The sequence below is a fragment of the Eptatretus burgeri genome, chromosome 14 (genome assembly GCF_056783735.1).
Source record: "Eptatretus burgeri isolate ZD-2024b chromosome 14, Ebu_testis_v1, whole genome shotgun sequence".
In the NCBI taxonomy this organism is placed as follows: Eukaryota; Metazoa; Chordata; class Myxini; order Myxiniformes; family Myxinidae; genus Eptatretus; species Eptatretus burgeri.
The window spans coordinates 32,542,974-32,567,973 of NC_140974.1; the positions used below are offsets into that span (position 1 = coordinate 32,542,974).

The 25,000-nt window shown below is 45.2% G+C and overlaps 1 protein-coding gene across 3 annotated transcripts in view; it reads right to left on the bottom strand.

Annotated features, from left to right (window-relative positions):
• LOC147012915 (DISP complex protein LRCH3-like) overlaps positions 1-25,000 on the bottom strand; it is a 160,822-nt gene that overhangs the window by 7,343 nt on the left and 128,479 nt on the right. The window contains exons 18-23 of one of the 3 annotated variants that reach the window (XM_085854266.1): positions 20,826-20,894; positions 18,571-18,643; positions 16,588-16,794; positions 16,086-16,195; positions 14,455-14,601; positions 13,093-13,170 (exon numbers count right to left, since the gene is read on the bottom strand). In XM_085854266.1, the coding sequence (XP_085710392.1) occupies positions 13,093-13,170; positions 14,455-14,601; positions 16,086-16,195; positions 16,588-16,794; positions 18,571-18,643; positions 20,826-20,894 (684 nt within the window). The remainder of the gene's footprint in view (positions 1-13,092; positions 13,171-14,454; positions 14,602-16,085; positions 16,196-16,587; positions 16,795-18,570; positions 18,644-20,825; positions 20,895-25,000) is intronic. The other 2 variants (XM_085854268.1, XM_085854267.1) reach the window with 2 other exon arrangements.

A 25,000-nucleotide genomic window follows, 5' to 3' on the forward strand; every position in this document is an offset into this window, starting at 1 on the left:
TCTGTGTGTGTCTGTCTGTCTGTGTGTGTCTGTCTGTCTGTGTGTGTCTGTCTGTCTGTCTGTGTGTGTCTGTCTGTCTGTGTGTGTCTGTCTGTCTGTGTGTGTCTGTCTGTCTGTGTGTGTGTGTCTGTCTGTCTGTGTGTGTCTGTCTGTCTGTGTGTGTGTCTGTCTGTGTGTGTGTCTGTCTGTGTGTGTCTGTCTGTGTGTGTCTGTCTGTGTGTGTCTGTCTGTGTGTGTCTGTCTGTGTGTGTCTGTCTGTGTGTGTCTGTCTGTGTGTGTCTGTCTGTGTGTGTCTGTCTGTGTGTGTCTGTCTGTGTGTGTCTGTCTGTGTGTGTCTGTCTGTGTGTGTCTGTCTGTGTGTGTCTGTCTGTGTGTGTCTGTCTGTGTGTGTCTGTCTGTGTGTGTCTGTCTGTGTGTGTCTGTCTGTGTGTGTCTGTCTGTGTGTGTCTGTCTGTGTGTGTCTGTCTGTGTGTGTCTGTCTGTGTGTGTCTGTCTGTGTGTGTCTGTCTGTGTGTGTCTGTCTGTGTGTGTCTGTCTGTGTGTGTCTGTCTGTGTGTGTCTGTCTGTGTGTGTCTGTCTGTGTGTGTCTGTCTGTGTGTGTCTGTCTGTGTGTGTCTGTCTGTGTGTGTCTGTCTGTGTGTGTCTGTCTGTGTGTGTCTGTCTGTGTGTGTCTGTCTGTGTGTGTCTGTCTGTGTGTGTCTGTCTGTGTGTGTCTGTCTGTGTGTGTCTGTCTGTGTGTGTCTGTCTGTGTGTGTCTGTCTGTGTGTGTCTGTCTGTGTGTGTCTGTCTGTGTGTGTCTGTCTGTGTGTGTCTGTCTGTGTGTGTCTGTCTGTGTGTGTCTGTCTGTGTGTGTCTGTCTGTGTGTGTCTGTCTGTGTGTGTCTGTCTGTGTGTGTCTGTCTGTGTGTGTCTGTCTGTGTGTGTCTGTCTGTGTGTGTCTGTCTGTGTGTGTCTGTCTGTGTGTGTCTGTCTGTGTGTGTCTGTCTGTCTGGGTGTGTCTGTCTGTGTGTGTCTGCCTGTGTGTGTCTGTCTGTGGGTGTCTGTCTGTGTGTGTCTGTCTGTGTGTGTCTGTCTGTGTGTGCCTGCCTGTGTGTGTCTGTCGGTGTGTGCCTGTCTGTGTGTGGCTGTCTGTGTGTGTCTGTCTGTGTGTGCCTGCCTGTGTGTGTCTGCCTGTGTGTGTCTGTCTGTGTGTGTCTCCCTGAGTCTGTCTGTCTGTGTGCCTCTGTCTGTGTGTGTCTGTCTGTGTGTGTCTGTCTGTGTGTGTCTGTCTGTGTGTGTCTGTCTGTGTGTGTCTGTCTGTGTGTGTCTGTCTGTGTGTGTCTGTCTGTGTGTGTCTGTCTGTGTGTGTCTGTCTGTGTGTGTCTGTCTGTGTGTGTCTGTCTGTGTGTATATATATATATAGTTGCGGATTCGCGCCCGCCGGCGTGCGAACGGCCACGTAACTCGAATCGCGGCACGTCGCCCACCGGACGGACAATCCCGTCGTGACCCTCTCGGACTAACGCCGGGAACTAGTCACGGGTGGGCCTTACGGCCTCACCACGATCGTGCCAATCGGCCCCCCGCGTGGGATAGGGTTGCTCGCCAAATTCGACCTACCTAAGTACCCACACGGAGGGTAGACCGGGCGATCGCACCTCGCCGCAGGTCGACTTCGGACACGGGCCACTTTAAGCGACCCGTTCCGTACTATCGGGATAACCGAGCGGTGTTATCGTCAACCTGGACGGTTCGATTAATTATCGGGCGTTTTAGCCCACGACCAACCCTTTACGTGAAGTAAGATGGAGATTCAATAAAGGAAAAGACGAAGCGAAACGGGAAAAACAGTTCAACATAAAGCACATTTATTTCGCGATGAACGGAAAGCATACATATACAATTACACCAAAAGCAAATGTAAAAGAAGAAGAAACACACAATAATACACAAAAAGCAAATGTAAAAGCAAAACACAATGCAGATATACCACCAACTACCGAGCACACGGCAACACTTATACAGTTTTACTTCACAGACGGCGCCGACAACACATATACTCAAAGCAAAAGAAAAAGGGACCACCCTCCACTATGAGGGGGCAGACGGCCTGGGGCCGAGACCGCGTCGGGCCTACCCGTCTGATGATGAGCCGCAAAATGGCGGTGGCGCCCCGACTCCGCGGGCCTCGCTGGGACTGCCTGGTATGGGGTGGGAACGGGGCCCCCTTCTCGCACTATCTCAGCGCGGGGGGAAACAGGAGGGGGTTGTTGATGCTCGGGGGAAGGAGGATATCTCCCTGGCTCGGGTCCCGCGACGAGCGTCTCCACCACGACCTCGGTCGCGTTGCCGGCCTCTCCTCTCCGCAGCTCCCCGACTCTGACACGAGCACCCCCTCGACTGCCTTCGCCGCCGCCACCTCTCCAACTCTCCACAGCTCCGTCCAACTGCCTTCTCAGACTCCTCTCTTTCTGGCTCTTCCCAACTCAACTCCGAACGCCACTTGACTCAACTCATCCCAACTCAACTCCGAACTGCACTTGACTGACTCAACTACGAGCGAACGCGGCCCTTTATAGCCCCCGTGGCTTCGCTCCTTCACCTTCGACCCTTTACCTCTGGCTGGCTCCCCATTGGACAGAAGAAAAGTGGGCGTGATGCTTTTTGATCTGCGAATCTGCATATAGCGACCACACTCCGACGCACCTGGAGGCGGGGCCAAATCGCCCCACGCTCGCCGATAGGACGGAACAGAAGTGGGCGTGAATGCTTTTTGATCCGATTGCTTCGGAAAGGCTGGTACCTCTGCACCCGCTGCTCGGTGCGCGCCCTGCACGAGTCCAGTATCGGTGCCCACAAGAGGCGCGGGAATGGTGGTGATGCGATGGTTGCGAGGGCGAGTTGTGACGGTAAAGGTCGTGGCTGTTGTTGTGAAGCGGCGTTGCAGTTGGTGGTTGTTGTGTGATGGCTGTTGAGACGTGGTTGGTGGTGGTAGTAATGGTAGTAATGGCGGCTGGTCCAAAATAAAGATAGTAAAAAAAACGGCTATCTAGAGGGGTCGCAGCCCGAATGAATGACATTTATTCCCTCTAAACAACGGGTTTGGGCCTAACTACACATATACTTACAGAGATATCTCACCTAAGGGACCTGAATGGTGGTTTGCGAATTTCGTCAACCACAACAATATATATATATATATATATATATACACACACACACAAGTCTGAAGACGACGATGGTTCACGAGCGGTATTTGACGATGTAGATTGTTTCAGAAGTCAAGGATGAGACGATGTGATAATGTTTGACCAAGTTATAAAAATGATCAACATGATGTGGTACGAGTGACAGGTTATTTGCTGCAAAATGTCGAAAACCTGGTTTCGTTCAACAACTTTCAAAATTTGACCTTTGCATAACCTTTAAAGGTCAAAAAACAATGTTGTGGACATTAAATCAGGAAACAGGATACGTGCTATAGCTTGTTGGAGTTAGTTCGTGGAAGAAGGTCGAAAACCCGGTTCGATACCCACAACTTTGAAAATTTGACCTTTGTGACCTTTAAGGGTCTGGGTCAAGGATTATGACCTTTGATGCAAAACTTCCTCTGGAACATTCCAGGAACAATATAACATCATATTGGCTATATGGCATTTCACACTCATCGGATTATCCATACTTTGATGAAATCAGCGTAAAAACAAACTTGAAGGGGGCGCCACGGGCAAGGTGTTCGAGATAGAGCAAAATGGTTTCAAGACTTTAGGTGGGGAATGACCTCAAGATTATGCATAAAAAATATTGTCATCCAAGCTCTCAATGTTTGGGCAGACGTATGATTTTTATGTCAAAATTCGAAGTTCGTGACCTTGTGACGAAAATGAAAAATTGAGCTCCGTGGGGCTATGCAGGTGCCATTGGGCTAACCAAATACCGAAACCCCTGTCAGATTCAACAAACCCCCTAGGAGAAGATGCAAATTGAAATTGGCTACCCCTGAAAAACGAATGTGGGTAATTTGGTCACAGGAAATTTGGTCACGGGAAACTTGGTCATGGTAAAACGATCAAAAGGTAATTTGGTCAGGGTAAAACTGTCACAAGGTAATTTGGTCCCAGTAATTCGGTCACGTTATTATTATTAATATTTATTATTCACTGCATTGAAGGCCAATAAGGCCCAAGAGCAGTAATAAACATTTTCATTTCATGGCCGGCGAATCTTGTTGGCATAATGATGTATTGACCAAGATTACTGACTACTATAATGGGATCGGAATTTAAAAGTTGAGAGAGACAGAATCGATTCCATTATAGTAGTCAGTAAACTTGGTCAATACGTCATTATGCCAACAAGATTCGCCGGCCATGAAATGAAAATGTTTATTACTGCTCTTGGGCCTTACTGGCCTTAAATGCAGTGAATAATAAATATTAATAATAATACCGTGACCAAATTACCTTGTGACTGAATTACCGTGACCAAATTACCACGCCTCCTGAAAAACACATGCATTTTGGGCGTGACTCCACCCATAATGGGCGCACCATGCCCATTTTCAGGAAAACACAACGAGATCATGATATAAACCTCCCACTAAAATTTTGTCAGGATCGGATCAAAACCCACGGAGCTATGCTCGGGACAGACAGACAGACAGACAGACAGACAGACAGACACACAACAATAACGAATATAGTGGTCACTTATTTTTTTCGTGAAAAAAAATATATAGATATATATATATATATATATATATATATATATATATATATATACATACATATACATACATATATATATATATATATATATATATATATATATATATATATATATATATATATATATATATATATATATATATTGGGATTTACACCTTTTTCTTAAAAGCATTGTTTCTTACAAACTCAATTCACTTGCCTGCAGTTAATTAAAATATATTCCTGCTTGGGACATTGTGTGTGAGATAAGGAAGGTTAACCTTGGGTGATTCAAGGGAGTGATTGTGTCGAAGGATCTGTGAGGAAAACCTCTGATCTTGCTTATCGGTTTGATAATATATATATATATATATATATATATATATATATATATATATATATATATATATATATATATATATATATATATATATATATATATATATATATATATATATATATCGCCAGGACATAAGCCAGCTGGCTCTTGGGATGAAAGAAAGGAATTGTGCATTGGAATTTGCTGGAGATAAAATCATGTACATACACATATATATATATATATATATATATATATATATATATATATATATATATATATATATATATATATATATATATATATATATATATATATATATATATATATATATATATTTATTTGAGGGAGTGATTCAACCATTCGAGTGGAGCACTCTGGGTTACCTCAATTGCTAAATTGGTGTTCCTGGTGTTTCCTGCTCTTCATGCGGCCACATGTATTGATATATAATAAACAATTTTCTCTCAAGTACATCAACGTCTTCATGCCTTAGTAAAGGGTGATCAAGCCCCGACAATTGGCGCAGCGAGCAGGGGCTAAAATGAGGTGGAGGAGAGGTGGGGATAACCATTGGTGACCAAAGAGAAAAGCCGCGGTGACCAATTTGAATAAGGTAAGCCTTTGTGCTGGGGAGTTTAAGTTATATATTCTCTTTCTCACCTCAGGTTTTGTCCATCCCTGCTTCTGCCCCTTGTCCTCGCCCAAGAACCGGAAAAGATAAGTGTGGAGAAAATTGTTTATTATATATCAAGGGGTAGCTATCTTAAGGTCCAGAAAGGGGAGTTTGAGGGCTGAGGACATATGGTTGAGGCTGCCTAGTCGGACCCAAGAAAACTCCAGGAATGGTTCGGCAACAGTGAAATATGGGAAAAAGATCGGGAAAACGAGAGGAGAAGAAAGAACCTCCTCGAGATAACAAGATGATTGCTGGGCAGAATGGATGGTTAAGGATAGCTTACCATGGCCAGGGGGGTGGGTCGTTTGACCTCCCAGTAGTGCAGAATCTGTGAGAAGAGTTGCAAAGATGCCATTGACGATCCAGTAAGAAAACGCCAGTGAATTGGCTGGGATTTGGGTTTTGGCAAGAGGAAGCAATTAAAAGATCAAGCACAGCCAAGCAAGCAACCTTGGCGGGTAAGGTGCTGAAGCTTCAGGGTCAATTAGAAGGTGCAGAGCGGCAAGCTAAAGATGCGGGAGCATCAGCGCCGGCACCTCGCCAGATAACAAGATATGGCTCATCATCTGTCCTGGTGTCTGCAGCACCGGGGCAGGGGTACGCTAACACCGATACAGTACCATCAATACCCCAACCCCTGGCATATCAACCGTTGGGACTACCTCAGTCAGCTGCACAGTATCAGCTGTTTATGATGTATGTCGGGGGGGGGGGAGGATACCCTGCTGTGGAGTGAAGGAATGTGTGTGCCTTGCCTGAAGGGTAAAGGGTGGGCAGATTGTCATCAAGCCCACAAACTTGTTCCGACCTCCTTGAGAGAAATTTGATTGTCGACAAAATTGTTTTGATATGGGAAAATTAAAACATCTTTGTGGGGAAAATTAGATAACGGAAAAAATAGTGAGGCAGGAGGCACGAACACACCCTGCTGTGAATTTGTCTGCTTGTCAGGCCGTGTGCGAGATTTGCCTGATAAGGGGGAAAAGAAGCTGGAGGCAGCTCGTCTTTGAATTAGTGCACAAACTGGTTTTGGAAGAGAAATATATTTTTTGTAAAACTGAATGAAATAAGGAAATTAACGCTTGTTGGGGAAAAGGGTTGAAGCGAGAAGAATTGGTTGATTTTTGTTTGATTGATTACAAGTGCACAGTAATCAATGGTGAAAACAATTCTTTGAGCATAACAAAGCTGTTATGGCATCAATGTGAATGGTTAGTGTGGTTGCGGCAGTTGGCTAGTTTGGTTGCGACAGTTTGTACCATGACATGTTTGAATGAGGAATGAGTTAATGTGAATGAGCTTAGAATGATTTAAACCACTCACGATGGTGAAAATAATTTTTCTGTGTGTGACGGCTGCGGGCTGTGGGCTGTGGACATAATGCATGCGTAACTGAGCCAGGCGTGGAGACTGAATGGATGTTCAAGGGGAGGGGTCGCCTGGTGCCAGGAAGCACAAAAGATGAGCAGAATTGACATGCGGGCAGCCGTGCCGAGAGTGCTGTGTAGTTTGTGAAGTTGTGCATCCTTGCCCCACAGATTTGCAAGCACGGTATGTGAATGGAGTGAGGGGCATTTTGTAGAGGTGTTTTAAAATTACATGTTAGAATGTGGAATGGTCTTGCTTGGGTCGCCATGCTGGTTGGTGAACCGGGCAGGTGATGTTTGTAGAGCTCCTGGTGTTATTGCTGTCGGGAGGTTTTGTGTTCAGGTCAGTGTTAGGCACTTGATGCTCCAGGCACTTGATGCTGATACTTGGGTAAGTATGAAACACCACATCCAGTCTCGTAGATTGGTTATGTCGTGCTTTGGCCACTGTGATGTTCAGCACCATCTCTTCCAGTTTGCCGAAAGTGTTAGGCAGTGAACCAGCCTTTATCGCCTGAATAACGGCCATTCCATCCACAATTGTTGCACCTTGGATAGGCCGAGCGTCCACACAGCAATCGGGCCACAGTTTCAGAAAATGGTTGCAGAGTTTGGCTTTGTCCGTCTTCGCAATCGAACCATCTCCGGATGCCAGCGGGAAAGATATGTTCGCCAGTGGGTATGCGAGCAGATCATGGAATGTTACATTGCTTTTCTCGCCAATCAATAGCAGTCGTGTGAAAAGACGACGTTCATTCGCAATTTCAACCTTCGGCGTCTGCTGGTGGGGAGTCGCCGACTTGCCTCGCGCCTTCGAGAAAGTTGCCAATTTGGCCTTCAAAATCGGACTGAAGAATGGGACCTCACCCGAGAGAAGCCGATCACACATGAATTGCACGACAGCATTCTCTCCCTTGACATACGTGTTCATCAAGTCTGCGGAAGTGGCTGGCGGTGCGATGACACCTGAACTAATATTGGCGAGTTCAAGGTGAGCGCCGGAGAAAGGGTTAATCATTTGAAGTACTGTGTCCATCATTTGAAGTACTGTGTCCATCACTTGTACCACCACTGCTTCGTTCTTCTTCAAGCTCGACACATCCAAATCCTTTCTCGTTCGGGGCTCGTCGTGGATACCCGCCATGGACTCACATTTCCTTGCGATTTCCGCACGTGCTGGTTGGGACAGGATCCACTTCTTCACAGCTGTGCTTTTCTGAGTGTAACCAATGATGCCTCCACTGGTCTTGCTGTCCCTATTTAAAGTCTGCTCCATGATCTGATCACACGCAACACTACTAAATCCATAACGAGTATGCCGTTGGGCAGTCCATTCGCCGTCTATGAACGCTTGATAGCTGTCTGGGTGGGAGTGCTCCAGCCCGGCCATTTCCAGCCAGTAAACGGGTAAGTACCTTGCGTAGTTTAGGTGATCATACGCAAAGTACCAGGGCATTGACGCTCTCATGATCGCAAGGTGTTTCGGCCAGTTCGAAGTACGAGTTGCCCGTATAAGCTTAGTGCTAGCTCCACCATTTCCAAGTAGGGCCATGTAATGTCCACACTTTGGTGTTTGCTTAAGGCCCGGTCACACCTTGACGTTTTAGCCAACGTATGCCGATTTTTCATTTTTTTTTATAAAACGCTGGCACACGTTGAATACGTTATGGGTAAGTTTTGATAACATTGAGAGCACGCTGGCATACGTCGTAGTACGTTGCCATACGTCGTTGTACGTTGGCTTTAAACGTTGTACTTTTTGGTTGTCCTCAAATTTTTTCATGCTTGAAATTTCACGACGTATGCCGGCGTATGACTCACACGTTCCGCTACGCTGGCCACAAGTTGTATGCACGGTCTGCGATCGTTGACAGACGTCAACACATGCTACTTGTAAGTTAATCATAAGTTGAGACACGCCGAGGTAATGTTTAGCGTACCCGAAACTTATTTCTAACCTATGATTAACGTGTTGTTGGCACGTTACGCGATCGTTGCCACACGTCGACAGACGTTACTTTTAAGTTACTCATAGGCTGAAAGACGTCGGTATAATGGATCGCCCTTGCGTCAGCGTCCACGGCCACGGCCAGGACACTTATTTGCAGCATTCTTCAAACTTTTCTTCGGCATGACGAGGATGTTCACACTTCGATGTCTAGCTTGGCTATGATTCCAATTGTCCATCGGCAGCGTCTATTTAAAATAGTCGAGTTTGAGCGTTTTAACACGTTCAGAAGAAACGCTTCAAATTTCCAAACCCCAGCATCAAAAAAACAAAAAAAACAAAAAAAAAACAAAGGCGAGTGACAGCAATTTAAATCGTTCATTGTAAACAATGAAACTAACTGAGTGGTACCGTTTAAAAGTCGTTGAGTGTAAAAAAATTCAAATTGTTGAGCGCAAGCGTCTACTTTCAATAGTGGAGATGCAGCCATTTAAATCGTTGAGTGGCAGCCAATGAACCTACCCGTGGACACGCGGACGCAAGGACGATCCATAATAACCCACACCCTCCCCCTCACACCCACCTACTACTGCCAACATGAACAAACTACTACTAATACTAATACTGATACTGATACTGATACTGCTGACATGGACATCGACTCAAAAAAGGACTCGAAAACACTGTTGGGTTCCCCTTTTATGAACACCATTTTTATATACCAATTCCCAAAACCGCTGGGAACACGTCTTTATATGGCAGTTGTAAGCTAGAAACACATTCATTTTTTTTTTTTTTGTCGACCGGAAGACGTCATTGGAATACGTCTACATACGTCGATGTGTGTTGGGACTGCGTAAAGAATTGGTTCAAAGCACGTCAAACATAAGTTAGAAATAAGTTTCGCGTAAAAAAGACATTACCGTGACGTGTTTCGACTTATGAGTAGCTTATAAGTAGCCTCTGTGGACGTGTGTAAGCGTCCACATATCGTGTGTAAAACTTATCCTCATCGCATGCGAACGTGTGTCATACGCCGAGTACGTCGTAAAATTTTGAACATGTTCAAAATTTCTTGACGTACTCTACTTACTACGACTTATGATAGCGTATTTAGCGTTCTACTCGCGCATACCAAACTTACCCATACCGTATTCGACGTGCCCCAACGTTTTAGACACACTTTTTGTTACGTCGGCATACACTGGCAAGATCGCCAAGGTGTGACCGCGATTTTGACCCTTCCATTTCTACGGCAGTTATGATTTGAATCGTTGTGCGTCAGCCTTTTAATAGGCTACGTCACGACATCGTCGGCGATGCGTGCAACACGCTATGCCTGAGTTAGACTATCGTTGGGCATCGGTTGTGTAGGCAGACAACAGGTTCAGCATTCGTTGGTATAAGTTATCTATAACACAACGAAACGTTCTGTGTAGTTACCAATGCGTTATACATAAGACCAAGTCGCTATGAATACGTCCGAATCTTTAAAAAAAAACCATCAAAAGTTCAACGTAAGCCAGCGTTTTACATAAATTTTAACACGTTGCCATCGCTGGCTAAAACGTCAAGGTGTGACCGGGCCTTTAGGTCATCCCTCACCACGAGTGCTCCCGAGTATAGAACATGTAAATTGAGGTCTGAGTCACCCTGCTCTGGACCCTGGCTGGCTTCATCCTCTGTAGTTGACTGCTTCTGTTGTAGAGCTACTGTCTACAACAGCAGCCTGAGCAATGGAATCAATATCAATGTCCTTCATGTACACCACTTCGCTCTCAGACATTTTTGGTGGACGATAGAAAATCATGTCTGGGTACCGTTCCTGCAGTCTTTTCTTCAGTCTTGTTGCCTGGTAGTTGGCCTTATCTTAACCTTCACATACTCTGAGTAGGTCAATGAACATCTCACACAACTTCTTCATATGTATAGATTGCTTTCCATTATTGAGTCTTACCTGGATTACTTTATCACAGAAAATGTCAAATGTTGAGTCATAGTTCACTTTCTGAGTTTGGAGTTTACTTTCAATCTGTCTGTGGTATGTGTCATTCACATACTCATAATAACATTTATGGTGATAACAAACTGCCAGCGCCACACAGTCTTTATCCTTTATAGTTTTCATTATTCTCACATCACGTTCATATCTCCTCTGCTCAGCAGTTTCCCTCAGCTTTCCTCCATCCTGTGTTTCTGCCAGGGACAACTGATCACGTTGAGATTTTCCTTTGACACGGATGAATTTGTCTTTTTTCTGGCATATGACACAAATTCTTGGCAGTACACCAGCTGATTTGCCAGACACCCTTTCTACAGAGGTTCTGAGGGATTTTCTACGTATTTTGTGGTATGAGTGCCCCTCTTCTTCTCGTCCGCCCACCACCTCACTGGCTCGAGCAGAAACTGCAGTAGTGCTGGCTTCTGATTTCCTTTTCCTGGCTTCAGCGCATTTTATATGATCCTTGTTACAAAACGATGCATAGCAGAACCGGTGACAGCCGGCATCCACAGGAGGATCAGTCATTGGCAGCAGTTTCATTATTTGATCAGCCAGCAAACGGCATTTGTTGATAGTTTCACTCTATGTGGCGTTGCACCAAGCCTTCACGCACTTGCATACCTTACGCCAGCTCTTATCCGTGAATTGCGTCACTTTCTCATCTTCCTCCCCGCCCAAGTGTGAAACAACGCATATTTGGTTGTTGAAAGACCAAAAATCACTCAAAATCACACGACAACCATGAGCGCCGCCATCTTGATTTGTTGTTTCCTCGTCATTTCCTCCGTGATTGCAAGCATGCCACGGACACTTCACGGCGATAATTTCAAATGTTAATAACTGTCGGTGTGTCAACTTGTGCATATGGAAACAAGTAGGAATTTCAATGGTGTGTTCTCATGAATGTACAGGGTGAATTTCCTTTAGATTGGTGATCTGCACAACAAAACTGAACGAACCCACCCACCTCCACATGACCTATATTGTACACCCCCTCTGCTTCCCTTGCTCCCAATGTATCACCTGCTTGTAATATGTATACCTGGTGCTCCTGGCACCTATGAATAAAGATGAGGAACTTATTCAATTGATCGCAGCAGCTAAACTTGAGAATGATAATTTGCATGAAATGTTTGGAAAGGAAGATGAAAATGTAAATGTGGATGTGGAAGGAGATGCTGCAGAATCTGGCATAAATGTTAAAATGTCACTGCAAATGGATGTGCATCAGTCAGGTACGAGTTCAGACTCAGACCTTGAGCCCGAGCAGTTTTTGGATGGAGATTTTACTGAGTGATTTGTTAATCAGGGGTTTGGCATGTGATTCCATCTTTCGTGGGGCAGGTCAGTCTCTCTTTCCCTGGGTTAGAGGGGTGCAGGGGGAGCATTTCGACCGCCATGGAGACCATCTGGAGCTGCCCCAAAGGATGGAACTCCTCCCAGGGAGTGGTCCATCTGCAGTGGTCCAAATATCTAAATATATATATATATATATATATATATATATATATATATATATATATATATATATATATATATATATATATATATATATATATATATATATATATATATATATATATATATATATACAAGCCGGTGTTGGCGTAGTGGTTAGGGTAGCGGCTTGGGATCCAAAAGGTCCTGAGTTCAAGCCTCGTTGGCCGCTTGAATTAATACACACAAGGAGGTTGACTCAGCCGGTCATCCTTCCGAGGTCGGCGAAGTGAGTACCAGTGTACTGGGCCTGGTGTATGCACCTGTTAGAATAGGTGTACCATATCCCTGCGTCGTAAGAGGTGACCAGGGTTGCGTCAGGAAGGGCATCCGGCGTAAAGCCTGTGCCAAATCACGATGCGGATCATAACGGATGATCCGCTGTGGCGACCCCTAACGGGAGCAGCCGAAAAAAGAAGATGTATGTATGTATGTATGTATGTATGTATGTATGTATGTATGTATGTATGTATATATGTATATATACGTTTCGACCTTGCATAAACACCCAAACAAATCAACCAGGCTGAACAAGCTCATCACGCCCAAAATAAGAAAAGGAAAACCTCAAAATGAAAAGGATGTCAAGTTCCCACCTGTGCCACGCCAAGCTTCTTGCACGCCTCGAGGAAATTCTCCACATTACGACGACATTTTGCCATTGTCAGCTTCGGCTTGAGAAAAAAAAGAGCAGAAAATAACTTGAGACAAGTATGTTTATCTTATTGAGGACATCACAGTTTGATACAACACATGACTCCCTCGATGAAGGCAGGGTATTTTCATTTCCAATAGAGTTGGGCTCAAACATTCTCCATGTCATTTGCTCGCTTCACCGAGACAAAAAATGATCACCAGCATTAAAAACATGGTGACAGCACCGTGTTGTACAACAAAGCTAAGTATTTCACAGGCTTTAACCCTATTAAGGCTGGGGGGGGGGGGAATGATCAGAGTTAACCACCCCTGGTGAAATTTTGCAATTGTTCCGCAACCCCCACAAATTGCATCATACCGTTTCATTACTTTGACGTTTTGCATATCTTTTTAATCCATATTTATGCAAAACAACCCCCCCCCCCAAAAAAAAACGACAACTTATGCATGAATCTTAGCATACTTAATAATTTGTTAATTAAACAAATTACCCCCGTGTGGGGGTGACGGTCATCTCAATAATGTTTTTTACTCTCATAATCGATGAACCGTTGCCAGATATCTCCGAAAATGACAGACTTTCACAACTTTCGTGACCTCATGACCTTGACCCTGACGTCGAATCCAGGGAAAAAAATATGTCGTTGGGTATCACTCATCGACCTCTACCCACATACCAAATTTCATCAAGATCGGAAGTAAAAAGTTTTCTTTGTACCGGGAGGTGTTTTCGACCATCTTCCAGGTTACGTGGCGGCCAAACGGGATGGAAATTCAAAAATCTGTCCAGTTAGCTACAAGATAATATTTTTTACGATCATAATCAATAAACCGTTGCCGAATATCTTGTAGAATGGCAGACTAGATAGGTTTTGAAAATGGCGATTTTTACAACTTACGTGACCTTGACCCTGACCTTGAACCTGGACAAAACTTATATCGTTATGCAACACTCATCGACCTCTACCCACATACTAAGTTTCATCAAGATCGGAAAGAAAAATTGTTGACAGACGGACGGATGGATGGACATTTGGTCCGGCTTTATTAGGTCATCTCGGTAGAGATGACCTAAAAAAACGAGACATTTTATTGTTAATTAAATGATATCTAGGTGTATTGTTAAGAACATTTTCTATCCACACACCAAGTTGCATCAATCGGACACTCCATATACGAGATATTTCATGTCATCTCCCAGCAGCCTCAACACACTTCAAAAAAGCCGAGCCTGCATAGGGTTAAAGTATCCACAAATTACCACGCATTGAGTACACTTATTCAAAAAACGGCAGACATACCACAGCTGGTGATGGAACGTGTATACTGGGTACGGAGCGTGGGCGGATCTGGTTGATCAGGTGACACAGAACAACACCGTCCATAAGAGCAGAGCCCAAGTTCACCGGATCACCAGGAAGCAAAGTTTTAAGTCGGGACTCTATATTCTGCAATTTCATTCAGTAGAAAGTAATCGTCATTGCTCTGCTCTTCAAGCATCTACATCTACATAATTAAATGATGTGCTTAATGAGGTCTGCGTCCACGACAAGTCACATGAAAGAGTGAGATTACAAAGCAACAGTTGGGCAGTGTGGAAACGAGAGAGAGAGAGAGAGAGAGAGAGAGAGAGAGAGAGAGAGAGAGAGAGAGAGAGAGAGAGAGAGAGCAAGAGAGAGAGAGAGAGAGAGAGAGAGAGAGAGAGAGCGAGAGAGAGCGAGAGAGAGAGAGAGAGAGAGAGAGAGAGAGAGAGAGAGAGAGAGAGAGAGAGAGAGAGAGAGAGAGAGAGAGAGAGAGAGAGAGAGAGAGAGAGAGAGAGAGAGAGAGAGAGAGGGAGAGAGAGAGCGAGAGAGAGCGAGAGAGAGAGAGAGCGCGAGAGAGAGAGAGAGAGAGAGAGAGAGAGAGAGAGAGAGAGAGAGAGAGAGAGAGAGAGAGAGAGAGAGAGAGAGAGAGAGAGAGAGAGCGAGAGAGAGCGCGAGAGAGAGCGCGAGAGAGAGCGCGAGAGAGAGCGCGAGAGAGAGCGCGAGAGAGAGCGCGAGAGAGAGCGCGAGAGAGAGCGCGAGAGAGAGCGCGAGAGAGAGAGCGAGAGAGAGAGCGAGAGAGAGAGCGAGAGAGAGAGCGAGAGCGAGAGCGAGAGCGAGAGCGAGAGCGAGAGCGAGAGCGAAGAAAATACTGAAACCTGCAGGTAAGAGGGTTGGGTTAGGAAGGGTTAATGACATGCTTGAAGCTCTGGAGGGGAAAAAAGTGCAATTTCACAGCCCCTGTCAGGTGATATTACGTAGACCATTACAAACATCGGAAATGTGCATAATTAACGTCTTTTCTCTTTTTTTTTGTTGTATACATCGTTGAGGCTCATAGAAGTGCTCGTAAGGTACACTGAACGGATCAGGATGCAAGAGGAAACACCAACAACAGAGATGAAGGACAAGATAGAGGGAGACTTAGACAAAAATGGGTGTGGAGAGGAAAAAACTGGAAATTTGGGAGGGATTGGGGTGAGGTGGGGTGGGGTGTTGGATGGGGGATGGGGGGGGCAGGGGTTATCAAGGGCAGAAAAGATCATGGTTGGGGATTGGGGCAGATCTGAGATCGTGGTGAACAGCTGTCTTGAAGACCTGGAGGGAAAAATGAAATTGAAGAAGTTGGTTCCACAGGCAGGGAATAACAGGAATGATAAGTGGAGGTGAGCAGTGATCCTGGATTTAGCTAGTTTCACCAGAAGAGGGTTGATGGTGGACCGTGTATGCCCTGCAGGAACCTGCGGAGGATAAAACACAGAAAGAGCAGAGGGTGCAAGACCAGGAAGTCTTGTGTATGATCCGTTACATATGTGTAGCAGAACTCATTTTGAACAATATCTGCACCACAGCACATACTACCGCTACCAGTTTCAACGAGGACAGAAGGGAAAAGTGCAGCAACCTCTGACCTTTTTCAGTTGTTCAATGAGCTCCATCTCCTCCCGAGCCTGCATGTGCTTGCGTTTGACGGTGAATGTAGGATCTCTCCCGTCCAGGCCACCTGGAGGAGCAGCGAAGGCTGGGCCCAAAATGAACAAATAAACATGAAGGTAACAACTTATTCACCTCTCATCCCTTCATAATTTTATTTTACCAAACTACTATAAATTCTCAACAAACAGGAGCAATACGAATCGGATCCATTGCGCCAAAAAGATGCCAAACCAAAAAGATCCAGTCCTTTGCAGGCACGCCATTGGAGTTTTTTTTTTTTTTGGGGGGGGGGGGTAAACGTGCAAAAGAAACCAAATCAAGCTCGGACATAGTTTGGGATGTCAGATTTCAACCAAGTGAACTCCCAACCATGTGCTAAAGTTTTTGTTGTTACAATCGTCATTTAACTCCTCCACCAACCACGTTGTCATTCTGAGCATGTTATTGTTATCAAGAATAACTGCAGGGGACACCTACCACTCGGTCCTTCATTTGTGGTGAAGCTGCTATGAAACAGAAAGCTGTGCGGTTTTGGTGGGCCAACTTGAGGTTTTTGGTCCACAACCAAAGCTGAAATGTCGTTTGTATCACAATCATCAGCTGGGAAGTGTGAATCGGATAGCTGTCTATCCAGGATACGCGCACGTCTCATGCACGTAGTACTCTGGAGCAAGGTAGAGAGATCTAGGAAGTGGTTGGCGTGTGTGTTGTCATGCAAAGCAAGCAAAACGTCGGTTAAATTATATAAATAAAAACGCAAAACAAAAAAATTAAGCAATGCAAAGAGGGTTAGCGGTTGACACGTGTGAATTTATTAACAGCATGCAGGCCAAAGCAATGTGTGGGGTGACAAGAAAACAACAACAACAACAACAAAGAGAGGTTAAATTAATGACAAATGATTTAAAGTTCATGCAGTTACCAAACTAATCATGCAGGGAAGAACACAGAATGGATTCAAAATGAATCATGCTTTTCAAAGCATATTCATCCCCACCAACACGCCCTCCACCAGGAATCATGTGCTGCACACACAAAACGTGCAGACCTTTGCTACGATTGAAAGATGGTAAGGTGAGACGAATGAATGAAGGAATAACAAAATATTAGCAGGCAGAATCCTTCAATGGATGAACTGCATCAAATGTGACTCAAGGAAGTCGGAGCAGGACGGGAGGTGCGCGTGACCGAAACGGACCGGGACAGGAGGTGCGCACGACCAGAACGTACCAGAGCGGGACGGGACGGGACGGGACGTGTGCATGACCAAAATGTACCAGAGCGGGACGGGACGAGACGAGACGTGCGTGTGACCGAAACGGACTGGGACAGGAGGTGCGCGCGACCGAAACATACCAGAGCGGGACGGGACGTGCGCGTGACCAAAACGTACCGTAGCGGGACGGGACGTGCGTGCGAATGAAATGTACCGGAGCGGGATGGGACAGGACGGATGGGACGTGCGTGACCGAAACGTACTGGAGCGGGACGGGACAGGACGGGACGGGACGTGCGTGCGACCGAAACGTACCGGAGCGGGATGGGACAGGACGGGACAGGACGGAACGGGACGTGCGGCTGAAACGTACTGGAGTGGGACGGGACGGGACGTGCGCACGACCGAAACCTATCGGAGCGGGACCGGATGGGACGTGCACGCGACCGAAACGTACCGTAGTGGGACGGGACAGGATGGGACGTGCACGCGAATGAAACGTACCGGAGCGGGACGGGACGGGACGGGACGGGACGGGACGTGCGCGCGACCGAAACGTACCGGAGCGGGATGGGACAGGACGGAACGAGACGTGCGACCAAAACGTACCGGAGCGGGATGGGACGGGACGTGCGTGTAACCGAAACCTATCGGAGCGGGATGGGACGGGACGTGTGCGCGACCGAAACGTACCGGAGCGGGATGGACGGGACGGGATGTGTGCGCGACCGACCGAAACGTACAGGAGCGGGATGGTACGTGTGCGCGACCGAAACGTACCGGAGCAGGACGGGACGTGTGCGTGACCGAAACGTACCGGAGCGGGACGGGACGTGCGCGCGACCGAAACGTTCCGGAGCGGGACATGCACGTGATGGAAATGTTCCTGAGCAGGATGTGCACGAGACAGAAATGTACCCTAATGAGGCCGCCTGGCTGAAATGTTGTGTGGTGCCCACTGATAGTGGTTCACATTTGGAATCGCAACGTGGAACTTCTGTGCATAATAAAAATGAGTAATTGTTGTTTCATAACATTTGGTATTGCTGCTTGCTAATTAATGCTATTGCCAACTAACGAAACACTTCATCCACGACACGATTAGAAAAAAATTAATTTGGCTAAATAATTCTGACATTTTTGCCATTGCTACAACAAAATGTAGATTCATTAACATTGCACTCTTTCCAATCTGACTCAGCTAGATACACGGATCAACCAATGACCCATAGTCCTATACTCACCTGAACGCAACTTCAGGCCAAAAGGATTTCCACCTGGGGAATCACCTATGTGGTCAGGAAACTTTTCTTCCTCCTAAGCCAAGGTCAGGGGTCAGAGAAGCAAAACAATTTGAAACTGAAATTTCACTATTTATCACAAAGTAGTTAACCATAACGTAGTTACGACGCAAAAAACGCATAAAAGTGTGCAATGCTAACATAATTGGCAAAAGCACCAATTCCAGAACATTATGATTCCATGTGAAAACATGATAGAGGGAAGGAAGGAGGGAGGAGAGGAGGAGATTGGGACCACACTTTGTGCAGTGCGTTGGTGCTGCTGAAGCAGTCTCCTTGGCTATTGGGCAAAATCCTGGACGGGTCGCCACTCCGACACAGTATACCAGCAAGCTGGCACTCATTTTGCCGACATCGAAAAGATGACAGGCTGAGTCAACACCACCTGGTATTAACTCAACAGTTGAGCGGGATTTGAACTCAGGACTCGAGGATCCAAATGCCTGCCACCCTAACCATTAAGCCAACACCAGGCATAAGGTGGGAGGAAAGGATGAGGAAGGAAGGAGGGAGGAAAGGGAGGAAGGAAGGAGGGAGGAAAGAAGGAAGGAGGGAGGAAAGGAAGAAAGGAAGGAGGAAGGAAAGGAAGGAGGGAAGAAAGGAAGGAAGGAAGGAGGGAGGAAAGGAGGGAAAGAAGGAGGGAGGAAAGGAGGGAAAGAAGGAGGGAGGAAAGGAAGGAAGGAGGGAGGAAAGGAAGGAAGGAGAGGGGGGAAAGGAAGGAAGGAGAGGGGGGAAAGGAAGGAAGGAAGGAGGAAAGGAAGGAAGGAGGGAGGAAAGGAAGGAGGGAAGGAAGGAAGGAGGGAAGGAAGGAGGGAGGAAAGGAAGGAAGGAATGGGGAGGAAAGGAAGGAAGGAGGGAGGAAAGGAAGAAAGGAGGGGAGAAAGGAGAAAGGAGGGAGGAAAGGAGAAAGGAGGGAGGAAAGGAGAAAGGAGGGAGGAAAGGAGAAAGGAGGGAGGAAAGGAGAAAGGAGGGAGGAAAGGAGAAAGGAGGGAGGAAAGGAAGGAAGGTGGGAGGAAAGGAAGGAAGGAATGGGGAGGAAAGGAAGGAGGAAAGGAAGGAAGGAATGGGGGAGGAAAGGAAGAAAGGAGGGAGGAAAGGAGAAAGGAGGGAGGAAAGGAGAAAGGAGGGAGGAAAGGAGAAAGGAGGGAGGAAAGGAGAAAGGAGGGAGGAAACGAGAAAGGAGGGAGGAACGGAGAAAGGAGGGAGGAAAGGAGAAAGGACGGAGGAAAGGAGAAAGGAGGGAGGAAAGGAGAAAGGAGGGAGGAACGGAGAAAGGAGGGAGGAAAGGAGAAAGGAGGGAGGAAAGGAGAAAGGAGGGAGGAAAGGAGAAAGGAGGGAGGAAAGGAGAAAGTAGGGAGGAAAGGAGAAAGTAGGGAGGAAAGGAGAAAGGAGGGAGGAAAGGAGAAAGGAGGGAGGAAAGGAGAAAGGAGGGAGGAAAGGAGAAAGGAGGGAGGAAAGGAGGGAGGAAAGGAGAAAGGAGGGAGGAAAGGAGAAAGGAGGGAGGAAAGGAGAAAGGAGGGAGGAAAGGAGAAAGGAGGGAGGAAAGGAGAAAGGAGGGAGGAAAGGAGAAAGGAGGGAGGAAAGGAGAAAGGAGGGAGGAAAGGAGAAAGGAGGGAGGAAAGGAGAAAGGAGGGAGGAAAGGAGAAAGGAGGGAGGAAAGGAGAAAGGAGGGAGGAAAGGAGAAAGGAGGGAGGAAAGGAGAAAGGAGGGAGGAAAGGAGAAAGGAGGGAGGAAAGGAGAAAGGAGGGAGGAAAGGAGAAAGGAGGGAGGAAAGGAGAAAGGAGGGAGGAAAGGAGAAAGGAGGGAGGAAAGGATGAGGAAGGAGAAAGGATGAGGAAGGAGAAAGGATGAGGAAAGAGAAAGAATGAGGAAGGAGAAAGAATGAGGAAGGAGAAAGGATGAGGAAGGAGAAAGGATGAGGAAGGAGAAAGGATGAGGAAGGAGAAAGGATGAGGAAGGAGAAAGGATGAAGAAGGAGAAAGGATGAGGAAGGAAGAAGGGAGGAGGAAGGAAGGAAGGAAGGAAGGAAGGAGGGATGAAAGGAAGGAGGAAAGAGGAAGGAAGGATTAGGAAAGGAGGGGGGAAAGGAAGAAGGAAAGGAGGGAGGAAAGGAAGAAGGAAAGGACGAAGGGAGGAAAGGAAGAAGGAAAGGAGGAAGGAAGGAGGAAAGGAAGGAATGGGAAGAAGGAAGGAAAGACCTTTGACGGCGTACAGAAGTCTTGCTTTGAGAGTGAGGAGTCAGCAACAGGGCTAGCATCAGCGGTCGACTGAAATAAAGATGAAGAGATTGTTAACTGGAACATCAAAACGGTCATCAAGCATGTAACCAGATGGACGATTTGAAAAAGTAAATGCTGACTGACTTCGATCACAGAATGTAGTGAGGCGTAGCCTACATAGCTGGAAACCTGGGCACGCACCAATACAGCCCCAGAAAGTAAACATTTGTCGATGACTTATCCATTCTCTGCTATGTTTGGCACCCAAAACAAGCTCCAAAAGCACAGAAAAACAAAAATAAACAAGAAAAAGAGCAAACAGATTGCAGAACCTCACCAGGAATCATTTTGTGTGGTTATTTTCTGTGGCATTTATGTACTGGTGTGTTGCAAAATTAAGAGAATTAGAACTGCCACTTCATAACTGTTGGCAGTGATAATGGTACCAAGACGTCCCACTTTGATGCAACCCCGCTTTGAGCAGACACCTGACCCTGACCCTGCCCCATGACTTATTTATAATTATTCACTATTTAGTTTAATTTAGAATGGGATTAAAATAAATCCAATTCAAATCAAATGGAAGACCAAATAGGTACAAGTCCTGCATAGGAGTAATCAGAAGGAACCCAAACAAGCAAAAAGCAAAGACAAAGTCATCACGAGGAACCTGGATAAGACTCTCATTTAAGATGCTACTCCTCTTCTCTCAAACCCATCCATGCACAGACAAGTGAGCCTATTTCAAAAAGAAATAAACTCAAAAAAGAACCCAGATCAAAAAAAAAAAAATTTTGGCTGCCAGACCATGCAACCGATCAAGTTGAAATTTAAAACCTATATTCCCTCTCAGGACTACATCATAATTGTGAAGTTTCACGTCGATTGATGAAGCAGCTCCAGATAAAACATTATTTAATAATATTCTTCAATCCAATGTGGCTGCCAAACCATGTGCCCAATCAATTATTCTGAAACAAACTTGTACACCCATGGTTTGGGGAACATTTGTGAAGTTTCCCCTCGATCTGTCCAGCCATTCTGGAGAACATTTTTTATAGGTGTTGGAGTAAATCCAATATAGCTGCCAAACCATGTGACATATGATGTGATGTGTGTGAACCTTTTGTTCCTCATGGATAGGTGGTCAAAGTGTAAAGTTTCGCCTCGATCTGTTCAGCTACTTCAGAGAAGAAGATTTTGAAGGTTTTTGTTTTAAAACAATATAGCTGCCAAATCACGTGACCAATGACGTAATCAATTTTTTTTTTCTGTGGACCATTTTATCCCGAGATGACCCTCAAAATTTTTCATACTGATCGGATGTAGCATTACACATATGCAATTATGACGTCATAACGAAGGCACCTCTGACATCATAAGGAAATCACTTATTCCTGGAAGTTATGTTTAAATAAGTATAAATTAGAATTCGATAGGTATATAGAAGTTATAGAGATAGAGGGGTATGGAGATGTTGATAAGACTTTTAGGTAGTTTGAGCATTAATGGGCGATTGTGTGCAACTGTACGGAGTGCTGTTGGTGGGGGTCTTGTCAAGGAGGGTTGTGTGGTTGATGTGTGTTTTTCACCAAGCCCATGCCCCCTCCCCTGAAGGGAAGAAAAAAACAAAAACAAACAAACAAAGAAATGAGACAATAACAAAAAATAAAAACAAAAACAAACAACAACAAAAAAAAACAAAAACAAACAACAACAAAAAACAAAACAAAAAATTTCATTTTATCAATTCAAAACTTTTTTTGCATTTTCTTCCTTGGATCTTGTGTAGATAAATTAGTATGGTGTTCATGCAGGCATGATGGGCTGAATGGCCTCCACCTGTGTTAGATTTCCTTGTAAATTTGTCGTGTGCCAAATTTCAATTTTTTCCTTGATGCGGTTTCAGAGAAAGAGGTCAAAAGTTTTGCCAATATGGCTGCCACACAACGTGATCGATGACATCATAATTATCATTAAACATTCTAAATGAGTAGTCACACCAATGGTGAAAATATCTCAATCTGACAAGTGGTTTTTTTTGTAATTTCTATTTTTTTGGCCCGATGTATCAATTTTAGAAATTAGGCCTGTGTTGACCTTTTGACCTTAAAATTAATAGGTGGTTGAATTCAGTGACCTGACATGAAAATGCTTTTCAAATTTCAAGTCAACCGGATGAAAATTGAGGATTTTAGAAAATTTGGCCCAAATTGGCCTATTTTAACCTTTTGGCCTATGTTTACCTCAAAATTAGTCAGTGGTTCAATTCCGTGAGCTGATATGCAAATGCTCTTCAAATTTCAAATTAATTGGATTAAAATTGAGGATTTTAGAAATTTGGCCTATGTTGATCTTTTGGTCTACATCGACCTCAAAAATAATAAGTGGTTGAATTCAGTGACCTGATATGTAAATAATTTTCAAATTTCAAGTCAATCAGATGAAAATTGACAATTTTAGAAACAATTCAAAAATTTGGCCAATTTTGGGTTGACCTTATGGCCTATGTTTATCTTTTGATCTAAGATAACCTCAAAAGCAATAGTTGATTGAATTAACTGACCTGATGTGCAAATCCTGTTCAAATTTTAAGTCAATCAGATGAAATTTGAGGATTTTAGAAAATCTGGCTCAATTTGGCCAAATGGCCGACATAGACCTTTTTGGTGGACTGAATTTTACGAAACTTCAATGTGGGACCGTCGCAGGGTCGGTGACATTAATCTCTGAAAATTTCAGAACTATCGATTGAGCGGTTTGGGCTGGAGGCGAGCAGACAGGCAAACAAACAAACACACAAACAAACACACAAACAAACAAACACACAAACAAACAGAGGCTATCAACATACTTATCAAAAAAATTGTTTTTTTGCCAAGTGACAAACGGACCCAAATGCAATACCCTCTCATTTGGTGAGGGTAAGAAAATACTTTCAGATTCAGTTCTTCTGTCGATTTTATTTAACCGGTCATTAAATAAAGGCACAAAATGTGCATAAACATTGGCCATAACATTCAGGTCCCATGCAAGGAGGAGGAAAAGGAGGATTGAGGTTTTACTGGCACACTGTCCTAATACCAAGGTCATTGCCATGATAAGAATGAACATCAAGTGTTACACTGAATCAAACAATTTAACAAGTGGTGTAAAATCTGAAGGAGATTCAGTGCCGGTTCAAGACAGAAGAATCGAGTGTGGTTTCCATGAAAAAGCACACACTGAACTGAAGAATCATTTTGAGGGTCTGTGCAAACCTTGTGCACAAACTGTTCACAGCAGTGGACAATTGATCAATAAAACCGTCAACTTTTTCAACAGTTGGAAAACCCGAGCTGCGACATTCCCAATGTTTTGGTAAATGTACGCCATGGTGAGATGTTTATCAGATCAATTGTTCTCGTAGCTGGAAGCAGTGAGCTGGGATCGCATATCTCTCAACAATATCACATGTTTCAGACTTACAAGGTGATCAAAATTAATTTATTGAACACAAGCCTGAGGCCTCGATGCCGACGGCATTTTCGAGCGGTTTTTTGTTTTAATTATTTATCAAAATTGGAAGCAGACGTCACAGAGCTGCTTACTGCCTATTACAGCGTGTGCGCTGTATATAATTGCACCGAGTTTGAAATGTCCCCGTGTCTACCACGTCTCCGGTGTCCCCCCCTCCCCCACGTGCCTGTGACAGCCAATGACGGCCGGCCGGTAGATGCAGTGCGTAACCTAGACCGAAATGGCGACAATTGACGGAAATACCCGAGTGTTTCAATGGAAATTTGTGAAACTAATGTGTTATATATGTGAAAAACCATTGAATTTATTGCTTGACGGAAAAAAAGCAAGAAACACGCCCCTCTCATGTACGAACGACCGAAAGACGTCATTTCCGCCCACCATCACATTTCGCGCCGAAAGACGTTATTTCTGCCCACCATCGCATTTCGCGCCGAAAGACGTCATTTCCGCCCACCATCGCATTTCGCGCCGAAAGACGTTATTTCTGCCCACCATCGCATTTCGCGCCGAAAGACGTCATTTCCGCCCACCATCGCATTTCGCGCCGATCGCCGAAAGCTATGTTTTTCTTATTTTACATCATTCTTTTGTGGCCTCCTGCCACGCTGTATCGAACGATTTCATTCCTTCTG